Here is a 19,129-nt window from a genome sequence, read left to right as displayed (position 1 = left end):
TGTTTAACACTTTGTATAGCTGTAACTGGTGAGCAAAATAATTTCTTAAAAAGATTTTCATGCTGACCTGTTGTTGCCGACCCTCCTCTCCCGCATAAGGTCAACTTCCTCCTTGGCCTTCTCCAGTAGAGCATGCTTGTTTTCAAACTCAGATGACTTCATGTAGTTTTCAATGCTTTGGTACTGTGCGTCAGAAAAACGGGCAAGCGAAAAGAAAGCCTGGGTCTTCTGGCTCTGTAGTTTAGCGTCTGAACCGCCGCAGTGCTCCTCAATGACCTCCACAGCCTATCCAACAACAACACATCATTAACCCAAACACAAATGTTATGGTAGCATGGTATGACCGTGAAAATTTGATATAGTGCTGCACGATTTGGGTGAAAAAACAAATTTAGATTTTTCTGATAGAAATTGCGATACAACGTGTGACAAAAGTGTGCACAATAAGGCTACAATTTTGTGGGTATATATTAATATGGCAATAATAATAATAATTTATTTTATTATTAATATTATTATTACTAAATAAAAATATAAAAACTACTGATTAATAAACAACTGTAATGTTTTGCTGTAAAATAAAGAAAAAAATCAAGTATTTAAGAAACAATATAATAATAAAAACTAGGGGTGTAACGATACGCTCAGGTCACGATACGGTACGTATCTCGATACGGAGTTCACGATACGATACGTATCACGATATTTTGAACAAAATGAAACTGAAATTCAAACAAGATTTATTAAAAAAACATGAACAAATTTCAATAATTTTCCTTGTTGTACATACAAGATCACATTTCAATAAAATAAATAAATATAAAATTTTAATAAAAACCTTCTGTATTCAAATTAACAGTTGAATAGGGCTGTCTGCCACTGAAAAAAAATGTTAAATTTAACATGAACTTAGAATTATGAATAGGGCCGGCCGTTCACATATCGCATCTAAAAACGCGTGGAAGGCGCGGCCGCACCGCTTCTCCTTCTTTCCAAAGCGCTTGCGCTCCCGTGGCGTCGGTCGTTGCTATGCAACCATGAACTGAGCTCTCCAAGAGGATCAGGATGTTTCTGCAAAGGATAAATGATTTCTAGCCCTTGCATTAGTTTTACTACGAGATATATTGATGGAGATAAGATATAAAAACCACCATGTACAGCTATGATCAGCTGTTCGGCTGAGCTTTTGATGTTTTGTTACGGAAAGGCCATAGCTGATCGGTTGATTCTTGTCACACGACCTGCGGTGCGCTTGCGGCATTCTGAGAAGTTGAGAACTGCATGCGCGTCGCGACCGCGTTGATCCCATTATGAGCGCGCCTGCCGCGCGGCTACATTTGAAAATAATAACTGACTTGCACGCGGAAAAGACGCAATATGTGAACGGCCCCACAGAACTTCTTAAAGCAAAGCATCGCAAGCGGCTTTTGCTCTTCTGTGAGCACAGCTGTTGCTGTGCACTGCGGTGAAAGAAAGCCACGACTTTTCTCACGCGACCATGCAAGAGACTGACATGAGAAACGTTTAAACCTGCTTGCAAGATTCAATGTGTGCCCGAAACACTTACTGAACTAGAGAGCTGATTGAGACACACCATCTACGATAAATCGTTACACCCCTAATACTTATAGTAATTTAAAAATGTGGTAGCATTGGATCTGGACAGGAAGGATAACTCTGGGAGTTGGAAGGGGTGTGTCGCGATTCTGCCTTCTCACATCGCGATACAGGTTCGTGGACCTGCGTATCGCGATTTCGGTTTCATATCGCATATCGTTACAGCCCTAATAAAAACTATACTAATCTTAAACCATTGAACTTTTATTTTGACAGAAAACCACAGGAGCCCCTTAAAGCTTCTCTTTTGTTGATAAGTGCTTCTAGTTACAAGTATGGAAAGATGGTAGCGTATGTTGTTCCCGAATGCACGTTAAAGGTGCCGTAGAACGTGTTTTCAAAAGATGTAATATAAGTCTAAGGTGTCCCCTGAATGTGTCTGTGAAGTTTCAGCTCAAAATACCCCATAGTTTTTTTTTAAATTTATTTTTTTAACTGCCTATTTTGGAGCATCATTAACTATGCGCCGATTCAGGCTGCGGCCCCTTTAAATCACGTGCTCCCTGCCCCAAGAGCTCGCGCTTGCCTTTAACAGCATAAACAAAGTTCAGCTAATATAACCCTCAAAATGGATCTTTACAAAGTGTTCGTCATGCAACATGTCTAATCGCGTAAGTACAGTATTTATTTAGATGTTTACATTTGATTCTGAATGAGTTTGATGGTGCTCCGTGGCTAAAGCTAACATTACACACTGTTGGAGAGATTTATAAAGAATGAAGTTGTGTTTATGAATTATACAGACTGCAAGTGTTTAAAAATGAAAATAGTGACGGCTCTTGTCTCTGTGAATACAGTAAGAAACGATGGTAACTTTAACCACATTTAACAGTACATTAGCAACATGCTAACAAAACATTTAGAAAAACAATTTACAAATATCACTAAAAATATCAAGTTATCATGGATCATGTCAGTTATTATTGCTCCATCTGCCATTTTTCGCTATTGTTCTTGCTTGCTTACCTAGTCTGATGATTCAGCTGTGCACAGATCCAGACGTTAATACTGGCTGCCCTTGTCTAATGCCTTGAACATGGGCTGGCATATGCAAATATTGGGGGCGTACATATTAATGATCCCGACTGTTACGTAACAGTCGGTGTTATGTTGAGATTCGCCTGTTCTTCTGAGGTCTTTTAAACAAATGAGATTTATATAAGAAGGAGGAAACAATGGTGTTTGAGACTCACTGTATGTCATTTCCATGTACTGAACTCTTGTTATTCAACTATGCCAAGGTAAATTCAATTTTTAATTCTAGGGCACCTTTAAAGCGACACGACTCTCCAATATGCCTGACTTTAAAGAGAGAACTGAAAACCCACCTGTTTCTTACAAGCTATTCTTGGTTTATATGTGATTTTGTGTGTATTGCCGTATTTTGTACTATTCACTTGTTCTCTCCTACTTTATTGTTGTATTTTTCAATTGTTGTATTGTAAAGCATCCCTGAACTGGCAGAAGGGCACTACATACTATTATATCAGGATTTTGATATTTACCATTGTACAGAATTATCATATTCATATAGAATATCATATAAGCTTTATAACAAATGCAATGACACTAGAAAAGAAATAGTGCACAATTATAGACTACTCATGTGTCACTGAATTCCTTTTATTTCCCATCATGACTTGCAGAATATATGAGCGCTTTACCTTCTCCAGATATTTCTCCAGTATGATAGCAGGGCTCTCCAGACAGGATTCAGCCAGCCAGCTTCCACACAGTCTCAAACACTCAGAATACACCGGCACCACAGCAGGGTTCACACACACCTGCTCACACAAAGACGTCCTGTGTTATTCAGCAGAGTACTTGGCACATTTGGCATTATCTACACCTGTGAAATGGACTACAGATGCCACCTTAACCACATTTCAACTCACCAGATCCTCTAGTTTTTGGATCATATGTTTGAGCAGTCCCAGAGCCAGCCCGTGTTCCTTCTTCACCCAGAACACCTGTGCCTCCTCCAGCTGCCAGGCCCATGAGCTGCTGCTGCCGCCGCCACCACTTACCAGGCGGTGCTGCTTCATGTGGAAAGCGGCACGCTCTGCCAGCTAGAACATATGCAAAAAATACCTTTGCATTACATAACAAAATACCATAAAAAGAGGCATTTTATATTATGACACACTTTTCAAGCAAAAATATTTCACAGAAACAGTTTGTTAGGTTATAAAATATGAAGCAAAAGACTTATTGTTCAAAATGGCGATAAGGACTTCACTTTTTTTATTACTAGATGAATCATTGTTTTTGAACAAATCTCTTGAATGAATGATTCAAGGACAAATACATTTTATTAACGTCACTTGTCGCCACCTACTGGCGTAATGATGTAATCAACCCTTCGCAAAGACCCGCCCCCTTAGTTACTGTTGCTACACCTGACAAGCCATGGTGCTCTCATGCCACACATCATGTTCTCACGCTGTGAAAAATACATCGTGGAACAAAGAGGACACTGGCAAGACAATGCAGGTTATTTTTGGTATGAAACAAAGTTTCAAATTTTGTCATTTATTTTTAAGAAATTCAAACAATAAATACCTCTTTGTGGCTTTTTAATATATGTTGACAGATCGCTGTAGCACCTCAGTTTAAGCGGCATGTGAATCGTGCTATTTCACGAAATAAACATGAATGAACATCAGAAGGTATGTTGTCACAGAAAGACGTCAATCTACTAACTCTCCCATCTGGTTTGTTTGTTGGACAAAATGGCAGATTAGGTGTTATGATTGGTCAGATCGCCTGTCAATCAAACTTCTGACGAAGGGTGAATTGCTACAGTCATTATTTGAAGCGTCAAGTTACTTTGAAAAGGAGATTTACTCTATTTTGATCGCTAACTGTGGTACCTGTCAGGAGTTATAAAACAATGAAACTTCATACACAATGTGTATTGTGAAAAATGTTATACAAATTAATTTGACTTGACGACAAAATGTCTTGGACACTTTCTGGTTGCTAAACGTTGTGGAATGTGTTCTTATGTTAATATAATGCACTACACCAATGACACATGTCCATGAGCCAAAAGTCTGGCTAATTTACATACAGACCTGTGTGTTGCCTGCAGAACGAGCCAGTTTGCACAGCTCCATCAGGTGGGAGGAATAGGCAGAAATCAGGTAGTTCTTCCTGTCTGGGTCTGTCTCTGAGGAAATCAATGTTTCCTGTATGGAGGAACGCAAGGCTAAGACTGGCTCTACCAGACTGAAATCACTGTCGGTTAAGAGATCAGAGTGCTGTTGCCACTTCCTGTAGACTTCATTGAGGCTGGAGTCAGTTACAGGCCTGGCAAGAACAGAATCATACTATATATTAATATACAGTCATATACACTAATTTCTTGTGTCTGGATCTACAATATAAAATATAAAAACATAGACGATGAATTGATGTTTAATCCATTGAAGTGTTTAATCCAAGTGTTTCAATTGGTTTTGCATTACCTAAACATGAACTGTTGAGTGGAGCAGGGGATACAGAGCTCTTTTATGTGTGATTAACCTCGTTTTAGTGAATTCAACAAGGTACTCAGTTCCTTTTAAGGAGCAAAAATAATTTGTTACAGTTAAGTTTTTGTAACTGGTGTGGATGACATGCATCAGCATATACAGTATTATCATGAAATGTTTCTTCTCTGAAAGGTTTTATTTCATTGCCTACATGAGAGAGACTGAAAGAGATACAGAAAGGCAGAGAAAAACTTCTGTTCTTGATTTATGTTGCTTTGTACTATTTTCATTTTGCATTTTGTTTTAATTGTACACAGCAACGCTGCAATTTCTTTGGCAATACAAATTTAAATGTCGCAGGAACAAGATTAAGATTCTTTATTCCTCATTTTACATAAAATCGCACAGAGAATTAACACTAAACTCTATGCAAACTAGGGCTGGGAAAATAAATCTATGCATTGCAAATCAAGAAATGATCTGGATTGATTCTGAGATTTTCCGAATCCATCTCGATTCTCTCTCAAATCGATTCTGAGCTTAGTTTTTAACAGCAGACTGTGTGCTTTAGAAACAGCCGTACTCTGCTTGTTTCCAATTCCTTACACACAACACTTGAACCTTCTATAAAATAATCATTCATAAATTTCGGACAGGTTGAAGTGAATTACAAGGGTGTTTGCAGTGGGATGTTTACATTAATCTCGAGTCATAAAAGCATTCTGTGGTGCAAATACATTCTCAGACTCAGCCGAATGCACGAGCGCTCTTCTTTGTGAGTGTTTGAGCATGCGGTTAAAAATGAGCCTAGAGCGCCATCTGCTGTTAAAAACTAAGCTCAGAATCTATTAGAGAATCGCAATGTATTCTGAAAATCTCAATCAATCCACAAATCACGAAGCATCGATTTATTGACGCAGCCCTAAAGCAAACAATGAATAAAGCTTCGAAAAGTGTTTTGAATCAATAAATGTACATTTCAAATGTTTTTATTTGTGACAAATATAAGTTTGACTAAACTATCATATTGGTGTGAGATGGCTAAACCTTGAGCCGGGACTCAAACTTGGATCGCCTGAAGCACAGCCGCGGCGTATATTAAAGGTGCCGTAGAACGTGTTTTCAAAATGTAATATAAGTCTAAGGTGTCCGGTGAATGTGTCTGTGAAGTTTCAGCTCAAAATACCCCATAGATTTTTTTTTATTAATTTTTTTAACTGCCTGTTTTGGGGCATCATTAGCTATGCGCCGATTCATGCTGCGGCCCCTTTAAATCTCGTGCTCCCCGCCCCAAGAGCTCACACTTGCCTTTAACAGCATAAACAAAGTTCAGCTAATATAACCCTCAAAATGGATCTTTACAAAGTGTTCGTCATGCAGCATGTCTAATCGCGTAAGTACAGTATTTATTTGGATGTTTACATTTGATTCTGAATTAGTTTGATAGTGCTCCGTGGCTAAAGCTAACATTACACACTGTTGGAGAGATTTATAAAGAATGAAGTTGTGTTTATGAATTATACAGACTGCAAGTGTTTAAAAAATGAAAATAACGACGGCTCTCTTGTCTCCGTGAATACAGTAATAAACGATGGTAACTTTAACCACATTTAACAGTACATTAGCAACATGCTAACAAAACATTTAGAAAGACAATTTACAAATATCACTAAAAATATCATGTAATCATGGTTCATGTCAGTTATTATTGCTCCATCTGCCATTTTTTGCTATAGTCCTTGCTTGCTTACCTAGTCTGATGATTCAGCTGTGCACAGATCCAGACGTTAATACTGGCTGCCCTTGTCTAATGCCTTGAACATGAGCTGGCATATGCAAATATTGGGGGCGTACATATTAATGAGCCCGACTGTTACGTAACAGTCGGTGTTATGTTGAGATTCGCCTGTTCTTCTGAGGTCTTTTGCACAAATCAAATTTATATAAGAAGGAGGAAACAATGGAGTTTGAGACTCACTGTATGTCATTTCCATGTACTGAACTCTTGTTATTCAACTATGCAGAGGTAAATTCAATTTTTAATTCTAGGGCACCTTTAAAGGGCTGCCCACAAGGTTATGGTCTTAGTAGCCCTCTTAATACTCCCATGCAAATGTGTAGCCTATATAATTCACATTTCTATATATTTTTTTATTTTATTACAAGGAGAAAATATCATAATACATATTAAGAATTATTTTTTGAAATGCATGGTATTAGTACTGCATTATAAAGCATTATAAACAATTTTGACACACTGTTCAATTTGAATTCGTTCTAAACAGCAAATGCTTACATTGGCTTTTGATAGCTACAATTGGTTATGTAAATTTTTTATTTTTTTTTTTTAATCTTTTTTTTTGTAATCTCCACATCGCACGGTTGAATGCTGCTCGTGAAAAAGAGCTATGATACGTCCACTCCATAATGTGAAAATCGATGATTTTAATGCCACTTAGTGGTCAAGAGAAGAAATGCATTTCACGCCGCAACCACACGCGTACCCGCTGCGGCAAAAAACGCATTCTGGCTGGTGAACTCCGGTCCTGGAGAGCCACAGTCCTGCAGACTTCCTCTCCAACCCTGATAAAAACTCACCTGCTTAGCTTTCAAGTAATTCTTCAGACTTTGATTAGCTTTGTTCAGGTGTGTTTGATTAGGATTGAATCAAAACTCTGCAGGACTCCAGGAGTGATGTTCGCCACCCCTGATCTATACTGTACATACAGGCTATGCTAAACAGCACAAACTTGACCTTGACTTGATACAGACATAGAAACATTTACAATAACATTTAGAATCTATGAAAATTCTCAAGTTCTTAAATCCCTTTAGAAAAAATAATGTTTCAAGATTTTATATGATAATTGAGAAACAGTGCTGCTTTTGCCTCTATGATTCTAACATGAGAGTGTAATCTGACCTGGAGAAGAGCTCCTCGACACCCCGCAGTTCACTGATCCTCTGCAGGTTACAGAGAGCCGGATAGAGTGAAGACACGGCCTCTAGACTACCACGACACAACTCCTCGACCTCGTGACCTCTGACAGAACATGCAAACACATACAGTTCAGATGGATAATTCCTCATGGACAGGATGTGTATTTGTAAAAGTCATGAAGTGAGGACAACAAACATCCACAAAAACAAAAACATACACCCATTTTCCCAGTGTAAATGATCATTTACACCAAGAATGATAACTATAAAGATATCTATAATGATAACTACATTAGCATCCACACCAACGCACAATACCATTCTGTTTATTATAAGAGTTTTCCCCTCTGCCACTTTAAATGCTCAAGTATTTTAAAGCCAGATGGTTTGAAAAGTTGACAGTTATGGACTATTGTCAAGTAATATGAATTGTTATGTGAAGAACTCTTTTTCAGTTAAAGAAACTGTCTAAACTACAATCTATTCTTTTAACCAAACACTTGGAGACTGTTATGCATGCATTTGTTTTCACACGGTTGATTATTGTAATGCATTATACTTTGGCATCGGGCTGGGCAATATGGCCAGAAATATTATCACAATATTAATCAATAATCATTCGATATCAATGTTTATCACAATATTTATTCACCATTAACGGGGGTAATATTTGTTAGACCTTGAGAATGAATGTAAACATGTAAACTTGTTTGTTCACACTTAAACTCCATGGTCATAATTTACAAATAAAAGTCAATTTTCCTACCCTGATTTTAGCAAAGAACACATCGGTTAGCAAAGCCTGTTCCAAAATTGCAACTGATTTTCCAAAGAATCTACAGTGAAATATAACTGCATAAAAAATAAATAATGCTTAACTGAGATATTCACATTGTTGAAAATAAATAAAATAACCACATTGCTAGCAGTAGGATCCTTTGGAAGAAGTTATCTTTAGGCCAGTGAGTGATCTTGTGCTCTTCCCTCTTTCTCATCTCACTAACTAAAGTTGCAATGGTGAACGTGAAGTAGGCGTTGATCTTCTGCACAGGTGGTCTTTCACCTCTCTATCAGGACGAGTCATGTGATGGACTTAGTAACATTAAAAGCTGTTTTTGGACTAACAAGGAAATTTTCAGTTCTGAAACTTACAGGATATTCTTATAGTATGATGATCTCGTTTATATCAAAAGCTCAAGGAAAAGTTGATTTCTCAATTTATGACCCCTTTAACAATGTAATCCAGCTTCTAAAATATAATCTAAAGAAAATATAACAATTAATTAATAATAAAACACTGATTTTTTTTATTTTTTTGTGCTGCACAACAGAACTATAAATTTAAAACATGGATGAAAACTATCTTGGTTGTATGATATTCTTAGATTCTCTATAATCATTGTCCTTGGTGTGAACAGGTCCTAACACAGTGATTACCTGGCATAGTTGAGCGTTTGCTCAAATAGGGACAATTCTCTATCTCTCAAAGCTTGGAGGGCATTGAACAAGGACTCGTTGATGCCAGGCTTCAGCTTCTCATTTCTGAATAAAAGAGAGAGGGTAAAAAAATCTACGACAGAAAAAACCTTCACTACGGTTGAGTGTAAACAATGATTCTAATTCCACTCCATGGTTAAAGAGTGCGGATCCAAACACTCACCTCTCAGGCAGGTCACAGTCCCACTGTGTGCTTCTCCAGGCTGCCTGAAAGCGTAGCTCTCGGAGTTCAGGACTCCACTCCACCCCCTCTCTCTCCAGACCGTGAAGATACGTGCTGAGAATACTACACAAGCCAAAGTTCTGCAGACCCTGAGAAAGACACACACTAACCGCTGTTGACCAAAGATCACAATTTTACAGAAGCATCAGCACTAACAGGTCAAACGTACCTCTACTATGCCAATCTGTCGCGTGACCTCTGGGAGGTTGGAGTGAAGGTCATATGAAACCAAAGCCTTCTCCCACATGGCCTCATGTTCATAGGTTCGAATTCTAGAGACCACACACACACAAAAGAAAACATCAGCACCTCTACATTTAGATCTTAAAGGTGCAGTATGTAATATTTTCTGTCCGCTAGAGGCCTATTCAAAACAAAGGCGTAGCTTGATGACGTCAAGTTTAAGCACGGAATCTTGGGACATGTGGTCTTCATCTCAACGGACGGTGCAAAATAGGGATTGGTGTCGGGAAGAACTCATGTTCATGGATGTGATTATTAACACTCTGAGGTCTGACGGTATCGCCGGCGATACCACCGTGGTTTTTTCTTATCAGTGTGAAAGAGACTCAAAATACTCCGTCAATGTTGCACATACAATTCAGAGTTATACACCATTTTAATCTGTGGAATATCTTCTTTCATTTGTGTACACTCAGAGTAAAAACAAAATGTTGTGCTTTTTGTAAAATAAAGAAAACTAACATGATGCGTGATCTCTCGTCTCCCTCTGAACGAACTCCAATCTGATAGTTCTTAGAAAATGAACTGTAACTTAGTGAATACTAATGACAAAAAAATTACACTTATGTCTAAAAAAACTTTAAGATGTCAGGTTTTAAAACATAGAAGTCAAATCGAAAACAAACCTTCTGTGTTTATGTAATCTGTATGAAAAGAGAGCCATGTCAGAAGTCAGTGATTCAGCTCATTATCCGCTAATGCGGCCACACCCACAGAGTCAGCGCTATTGAGACGCAAATTCAGTCAATACATGCATTCGTCATCTCAATCGTGTATTTATTGTCTTGAAAAGTGTTTTGAATAGCCATATTTAGCGATCTCTTGTCTCTGTTAGTTCCTTGATTGTCACATGATATGCCTCTTCTTTTACTGAGGCATTTGTGGACAAAAGGGGCAGAGCGCCCTCCGGCTCAAGTATGAATTAGAAACACAGCATCCAGCGCTCATAATGATGACAATAAATATAGAATAATAAATATTACTCCTCTGTATAGAAAATTGATATAAACATATGAGAATCCATCAATATTTCTCCAAATGTGTATGCTTTTAAGCATATTAAGAAATTATGGTCAATATAAGATTTTAAGAGTCAAAATGTGAAGCTTGAGTCTTAGATCTTTTTAATGATGTATAGTTTGTCAACTGCACATCAACATTTAGGCTCTATAATATAACAAATATAGTAGCCTGTATGAAATGCCCTAGAGGTAGGAATGTTCAGACGCTTTGCATCACAGAAATACATTATATTTTAAAGTATATTAAAATAGAAAACCATTATTTGGTTAGAGACTTGAGACTTCTTTTAAAAACATTATAATGGCAATGTGTTCAATCTTTTGACTGGTAGTGTAATTTAACATAGGCCTATACACAATTTTCTTCATATCATGTGCAATAATACGTGCATGCATGAGATCACAAAAATCATGTTTTTTTTTGTCCTGAGTGGACTTTAATCCTGTTATCAGCATGATCACAGAGGGTTTTTTCACAGCCTACCTGACTGAAAGGCCTCATTAATATGCAAGTCATTTCAGGTCATTATTATTCAATTCTTTTGTCTTCTCAGGTGAGAATCACCCATTATACATGAGGATTCCCGCCTCCTCGCATACTGTGTTTCTTGACCAAAAGTGTCTTAGAAAATTTAAATCTCTCTATTGTTTTATATGAAGGAGTAGGCAGCATAATTTTTACATAATTCTGAAGCAAAAATCCTAGTCTACAACCTCCAATACCCAGAATCCTTGTGAACACAGATTTAATATACTATTTTTGGCCTTATTTCAGTGACTGAAGTTTTTTGTTTTTTCAATAACCACGCATAAACATTATTCCTTCAAAAATACAAACATGTGCATACATGTTCCTCACATATTATTGTAGCCTAGTTTGTGCTGAATACAGTGTAATGACACTTGTGTCATTAATATGTTTATGAACAACTGAAAAAAGCACAAATGTCAGGGCATGTCAAAACTTCTCCAAGCCCCAAATCAGCCTCAGACTCCAGAGGGTTAATGTTACTGTAGTATGAAGCAGAGCAGGAGCGAGTGTTGTGGAGCTGAACGAGGAGCTGGAGCGATTGATCAACACACGCCTCACGAGCAGCGGGACTTTTATTATGACACAGTCGCCGGCGCCACTTCCGCTTTTCCGGTCATGAGTATGAGGTAACGCAGCTCTATTTATATTAGATACATTTGAGTGTGTCGAAAATGATGTTATAACGTTACTCTGTGCGTTCGCTCGGCGGCTGCTGTGAGACACTGTTACACACTGCAGTAAGATAGATCGATTTTACAATATCATATTAAATACTGGATGTCTTGTGTTGATAAATGGCATGCAATTAATTTTAAAACGTATTGTATGATGGAGAAAATGCTGTATTACTGTTACTAAAAATAAAGCTGCATCTGATTATGCTATGTTAGCTACTTCACAAAACAGTGTTTTTCTCTGAGGCATGGTAAAGCATGGTACTCGCAAAAAAAATCAAGAAAATTAGATTTAAACAATAAGACTAAACGTGCTGAGCTATATAACAACAATTAGTTTTCTGTCTATAAATATATCAAAACAGTTGTTCCCTTGTCTATTAAAACGTGTAATATATTAAAGCGTCATGTTTCCATGGTTTCTACAAAATAAACCAGAAACCGAGGGTAACGGGTATGACGCGATTGACAGGCGACTCCTCACGCATCCCGGAGCCTTGGTTAAAATTACAATTTTCTCACGATTTACAAATAGTTGGAAACATTTGGGATATTGTAAGTGCTCAAGTGAACAAAATATATAACACTGGCCTAGTGGTTTTTTGATATTTTACTGCAAAAATATTACATATTGCACCTTTAATTGGTAAGAAAGCAAAAATAGCTATAAGATAACACTACAATAAGGACCATTAATTAACATGAGCTAACATTACAGTTTGTATTAATCCTTGTTGATGTTAGTTAATAAAAATACAACTGTTCATTAGTTAAACTTTCATGTTGACCTGTACTCACAATAGACCTCATTCATGAAACACAAGCAGAATGAATTTGTGTAAATTGTTTGAAAATATGTTTTGATGTATATTTTTAGATTCATGCAAGTGTCTATACTTTCAATTGGTGCATTTTTTTCATTAATGCTGTCAAAATTATTCAACGCAATTAACGCAGCATTTGTTTTTTCCATCTTAATTTGGCTAGCGTTACATTATATGATCGCGGTCTTATTCATGCAAATGTTTTTAAACCATTCTAGCACCACAAGACAATCGAGAACGCACTGTTTGTGAATGTCGTATCATGTGACACACGACTTGTGCTCACAGAAAGACGTGCGGCAGTATCGAGTTCTCTTTTGCGCTTGAACAAACAATAACACAAAATTATGACAAAATGCCAGTTTGTCGAGTATCCTCATAAAAGCAGTCTTAAAAGAGTTAAATATTGACTTGAACTTAAAAAGCTGTAAGAAAATGAGATGCGCGTCAGATCCGCATCATGTTCAACAACGGCAGCTCTTAAAGTGACAGCAGCCTAATAAACTAGTTGCTGTGATGTCTGTCATTAATGTTCATCAAAGAACAAAGGGAACAGAGAAAACTGTAGCTTTAATAAGGATTAATCTATATTTAATTTGTCATTTATGCAGACTGTAAAGTGTTCAATAACAATAATCTGTATATTTCCTAAAAAAAAAATCAATTTCATAGAGACATCAGTTGCAGTATTAGTGTCAGTGATACTGGCCTTCATTCATAAAAACTTGCCATTAAACAAATATTTAAAATATACTTATATTAAAATATAATATCTTTAAGCTCTTTCTACATTAATTTGGAGAGTAACTGTGAAATTTTTACAATATAAATATATTAAAAACTCCAATGTTTTTAATCATGATTAATTGCGTGATTAATGTGCGATTAATTAGTTTTTTTTTTTTTTTTTTATAGATTGACAGCACAATTTTTACACATGATCCCAAAGTACACTGTGCATAAATTATCCAAAAGCTTTATTTTCTTTTAGGCAAACTAATGACACTGCATTATGATAACACTAATTTACCATATATATGCCATAATAAGTTAAATGTAAAAACAAAAATGATTGAAAACAGCCACACTATCTGGTTTTCTTTTTGTTATAGATACTACTATTCCGATTAATAGTAGTATTTATTTGCAAGCTTAAACTGAATAATTTTTGTAAGGCATATGGCCAGTTAGTCTCTTTTGCATTTATGCAATATACTGGAGCAAAACCTGAGACTTCACATAGTTATAATTCATGGGTGGGGATTATGCTAATTGTGAATGAGTGTGCACACATGTCCTATTTACGAATAATTGGAATTCATTAACATTCACACATTTAACTATCAAATTTACATAACAAAAACAAAAAAGGTTAATGAAGCATTTGTGAACCCAAGGAGAGTTTTGGGAAGGTCCATTTTATTTGTTAATTTATATATTTTTTCCTCATTTGTTCTTGAATGAGGCCCATTGTGCATATATTGTATATTCATATTTACATTTATTTAAACAACTGGGTTTATTTAAAAGATCATTTATTGAATTGAATTGAAAAGTCTCACCTAGTCAAAGGACTGATTAACTTTCCCCCTCCACATCCATACAGGCTGTCCGGTTCTCCAATGCACCTGTACACCTCAATCAGAAGATCCTGACACAGAAAAATCAAACTATGTGCTTAGTAGTGTTGTCACAATACTGGAATTTACAACTTCGATACGATACCTTGAAAATATCGGTTTTTGATACCAAGGGGAAAACTGCACACCGCCAAACAGATAATCATCTCATAATTTTTTGATAATTTGGGTAATTTTGTTGTAATAGCTAAGTAAATAGTAAACAGTCGGTAATAAAATAAGAACAAATAAACAAATGACAGCACAAATAAGTACAATAGAATAAAGAGACTAATGAAATAAACATGTTTTAAGTTTTTCAGGTGGGTCTAACAGTAGTATTCAGGTAAAAAATACAACAGAAATGAAAGTAATCAAATGTAAAATAACACTAAATAGTTTTCATTTTAAAAATTAAATAAAGATTAATGCTTACAATTAAAGTTACAAAAGTTATTCAGTCAAGAACAGCGAGTGATTTTGCAGCAGGTTTATTAGGCTGCTGTCACTTTAAGAGCTTATGCACTGATCCAATATACTGTTACACAACATGTGTTTTCTCTCAACTAATTACGTTTCAAAACTGACTTATCTACCTCAATACTTAGCAAGATGGCCATTTTGACAATTTTGTATTTATTTGGCAGTTTAAGTAAAATAAGCCACAAAAAAGAGCTGTTTGAGAGGCGGCTTTATGTGAGCATCACTTGTGGTGTGGTGCACACGCTTTTGGTGTGAGTGCAAAACCTGCGTGAATGACTACACTTATGCGCAATACAAGCACTATTCAACCTGAGTAGAATGGGACGAGTGAGTGACAGATGCTCATGTGGTGCATACATCGTCTCAATCGTGTATTTATTGTCTTGAAAAGTGTTTATCTGGATGTTATAGCAATATCTGGCCTCTGTTAGTTCCTGGAGAGTCACATGGTTATTCTTCTTTAGATTAATTTGTGGACTAAAGGTGCACAGAGCGCCCTCCGGCTGCAAGTATGAATTGAAAACACAGTATACAGTATTCATAGTGATGACATTAAATACTAAATAAATATTACTCCTCTGTATAGAAAATTGACATAAACATAAGAATCCAGCAATATTTCTCAAAATATGCATGCTTTTAAGCTAAAAGCCTATATGAAATGCCATAGAGGTAACATAATTGTTAACATAATTGTTCAGACACTTTGCATCACAGAAATACAATATATTTTAACGTATATAATAGAATACCATTATTTTAAATTGTAATAATATTTCACAGTAATGCTGTTTTTTTCTGTATGTTTGATATACATGATGAGCTTGAGACATGATCACAGAGAGTTTTTTCACAGCCTACCTGACTGAAAGGGCTCATTATTATGCAGGTCATTACAGCTCATTATGCGATTATTTTGTCTTCTCAGGTGTAAATAACCCATTATTCATGATGATTCACACCTCCACGCATACTGTGTTTCTTGACAAAAAGTGTCCTACAAAATTTAAATCTCTGTATTGTTTTATATGAAGGAGTAGGAAGGATAATTTTTACATCATTCTGATGCAAAAACTCTAGTCTACAATCTCCAATACCCAGAAGTCTTGTGAACACATATATAAGATTATTTTTTGTCCTTATTTCAGTGACTTAAGTTTTTTGTTTTTTCAATAACCACGCATAAGCGTTATTCCTTCAAAAACACAAACATGCACATATATGTTACTCACATATTACTGTAGCCTTGTTTTTGCTGAATACAGTGTAATGACACTTTTGTCATTTATATGTTTATGAACAACTGAAAAAAGCACAAATGTCAGGGCATGTCAAAACTTTTCCAGGGCCCAAAAAATCCTCAGACCCCAGAGGGTTAATTCGCCGTCGGAGAGAAGAGAAAGTGAGAAAATGCAGCTGGTATCGATGTAGATATTCAGATATTTCAGTACCGATACATATCGAAATATCAATATTTTTGACATTTATAATCAGTGAAATCGAGTGTGTGAGTGGTGAAGAGTGGAAGTGAAAGAGTGTGTTACAGTGAAGAGCAGAATAATGGAGTGGAGTTGAAATGGCTGTCGCTCCACTCCACTTACATGTTCTGATACCCATCACCCACCTGGAGACTGATGCCAGAGTCTTCTAAACTCTTTTCATTCACGCTGCTGATGGACAGCGTCTGGCTACTCTCCTCAAACGTGATCCGTCTCGACACTCGCGACTGTGACCTGAGACAAACAACTCTTTAAACAACTAATCAATCTAAAACACTGTGGTCATGATTATAGCAACCGTGAGGTAAGCAAGTCAGAGTGTCACTGGCAGTACCTTTGGTTCTGCTCCATGTTGGATCTGATCTTGTCCACGTAGATCTCAGAGTACAAGAGAGCAGTGAAATGGGCGGAACACATCTGGGCGGCTCCAGCCACCTCCAGATAATTCAGATCCAGCCAAAAATTTGAGTCACACACCGTCCCATATTCATTACTTTAAAAAAAAAATTGTCAAAAGATTAATTCTCAATTACTGCACTGTACAATTAGTGAGAATGTGCTTTAACTATTTAACCAAGTCTCATTACAATTGCTTTTTTTTTTTTTTTAAATAATACATGGTGAAATGTCTTTAGTCATGCTAAGGCTAATTTTTAAATATACTGTAGCATTTAAGGCATCCTAAAATCACACATCTGCATAATTTGACAGCAAAATCCAAAAGTTTTATAGTGTCATTTTTTTATCTGAAGCAGGTAAGCAAGTACATTAACATTGTTTAATACTTGCTCAGCAAGGACTCATTACATTGATCAAAAGTGACAGTAAAGACACTTATTACAAAATGTGACAAAAGATTTCTATTTCAAATAATTAGAGCTTTCTATTGATAAAAGAATCCTGAAAAAATATCCACCTGACACACATACACAGAATTTCGGAAGCAAAAAAAAAAAAAAAAAAACCAAACTCCATTGATCAATGATCAGATTTCTTTTGATCAGCACGGCAAAATTGTTTGACCAACTTGAACATGAGCAAAATCAGCGTGGAGAATCTTTTCACCCTCATGTAAAACTCGCGAGCAGCAATAAATGTTACCACACCTAGGGGCATGCATATTCAAATCACCAAAATTAAAGCATTAATAATAATTATACACTGCTTTGGCCACACAGAATTTGATAGAAATGAAAACGTGTCCAACCTTCCAGGTGCCACTGGGCGGCTCTGTTGTCTGAGATAGTCTATGACCGCCAGCATGCTGCGGAGAGAGGTTTTGTCTATCTGGCTCTGGTTGGCAACATCAATGCTGTTCCCTGTTAAAACAGAAAAAAAAAATGCTCAGAACAGAGAGTCTCTGATAAGGCAGCACTGCAGCAGACCAAGCTGTTATTGACATAGTCATGACTAACAAATGGGTTTGCACCTGAATCAGAGAGCATGGGGGTGGTGGGGCGGCTGGTGGGTGTGGAGGGTCTGCGGTACTGACTGAAGAAACTCTGGATGTGTGTGGATAACAGCTGCCTCCAGGAGCCGTCCACATCTCCCAGAAGAATATCATGAACAAAGAGCGGCAGCATCCTCTGACAAAAATCCGTGTTCACCTGCAGCAGTAAAGAAGCCGCTTTAACTCTCATGTTGGGTTCGGGTCATTTTGACCCAGAGAGGATTTTCCCAAAAATGCTAGTTAATGTTATTGCGTTGGACTAAAATTGACTGACTTTACTCACCCAGAGCCTAACAACTTCCCAAAAATGTTTCGATACTTTTTGTAATGCTTTTGTGGGGGGTTTCCACATTGTAACACTTGTGATGTTCTCAGTGAAAAAAGACCGGCCTACAAAAACTCTTATTATGCTACATCACCAAATATTGAATTCAAATTTTTTGTCAACTTCCTTCGCTGGGAGTTTGATTGACAAGTGATCTAACCAGTCATAACGCTGAATCCACCATTTTGTCCGACAAAGCAGTTAAGAGTTAGATTAACCTCGGTGGACTTGAACTTGAAAAATGGTGTGTATTTACATCTTTCAGCATTTGAAACAACATTCTTTCTCAAGTTCATTCATGTTTATTTGATGCTGTAAATTAACTAGTAGGAAGAGATGATCGGTTCTGTTGTCTGTCGACGTGTTGTCAGTGTCCTCTTTGCTCCGCGATGTATTTTTCACTCTTTGTGGCGTGGCAGCGCCATGGCTTGTCGGACAAAGCAACAGTAACTATTTATTATTTGGGTGTGAGCAAAAACACACCACTTTTGTGTGTGTCCCTTTAAATGCAAATGAGCTGCTGCTCCCGCCCCCTTTCCAGAAGAGGGCGGAGCTTTAACAGCTCAACAACAACAAAGCTGGAGAATCTCACGCAGCCAAAATGAGGATTGTCAGTAATGATGTTCAGCCTTACATTGTTCAAACCGGAGTCGACACTGATGGAGAGACTCAGGAAGAAGTTACAACTTTTAGAATGAAACTGGA

The 19,129-nt window shown here is 36.9% G+C and overlaps 1 protein-coding gene across 1 annotated transcript in view; it reads right to left on the bottom strand.

Moving 5' to 3' along the window:
• atm (ATM serine/threonine kinase) overlaps positions 1-19,129 on the bottom strand; it is a 74,710-nt gene that overhangs the window by 14,702 nt on the left and 40,879 nt on the right. Inside the window, exons 36-48 of the mRNA XM_048160175.1 lie at positions 18,079-18,256; positions 17,857-17,968; positions 16,984-17,142; positions 16,775-16,883; positions 14,611-14,699; positions 9,923-10,025; positions 9,694-9,842; positions 9,471-9,575; positions 8,017-8,136; positions 4,695-4,929; positions 3,513-3,686; positions 3,282-3,401; positions 68-285 (exon numbers count right to left, since the gene is read on the bottom strand). Of these exons, the coding sequence (XP_048016132.1) occupies positions 68-285; positions 3,282-3,401; positions 3,513-3,686; positions 4,695-4,929; positions 8,017-8,136; positions 9,471-9,575; positions 9,694-9,842; positions 9,923-10,025; positions 14,611-14,699; positions 16,775-16,883; positions 16,984-17,142; positions 17,857-17,968; positions 18,079-18,256 (1,871 nt within the window). The remainder of the gene's footprint in view (positions 1-67; positions 286-3,281; positions 3,402-3,512; positions 3,687-4,694; positions 4,930-8,016; positions 8,137-9,470; positions 9,576-9,693; positions 9,843-9,922; positions 10,026-14,610; positions 14,700-16,774; positions 16,884-16,983; positions 17,143-17,856; positions 17,969-18,078; positions 18,257-19,129) is intronic.

The sequence above is a fragment of the Megalobrama amblycephala genome, linkage group LG16 (assembly GCF_018812025.1).
Source record: "Megalobrama amblycephala isolate DHTTF-2021 linkage group LG16, ASM1881202v1, whole genome shotgun sequence".
In the NCBI taxonomy this organism is placed as follows: domain Eukaryota; kingdom Metazoa; phylum Chordata; class Actinopteri; order Cypriniformes; family Xenocyprididae; genus Megalobrama; species Megalobrama amblycephala.
Note: the sequence above shows the minus strand (reverse complement) of the source record. Positions and strands in the feature narration are given on the sequence as shown.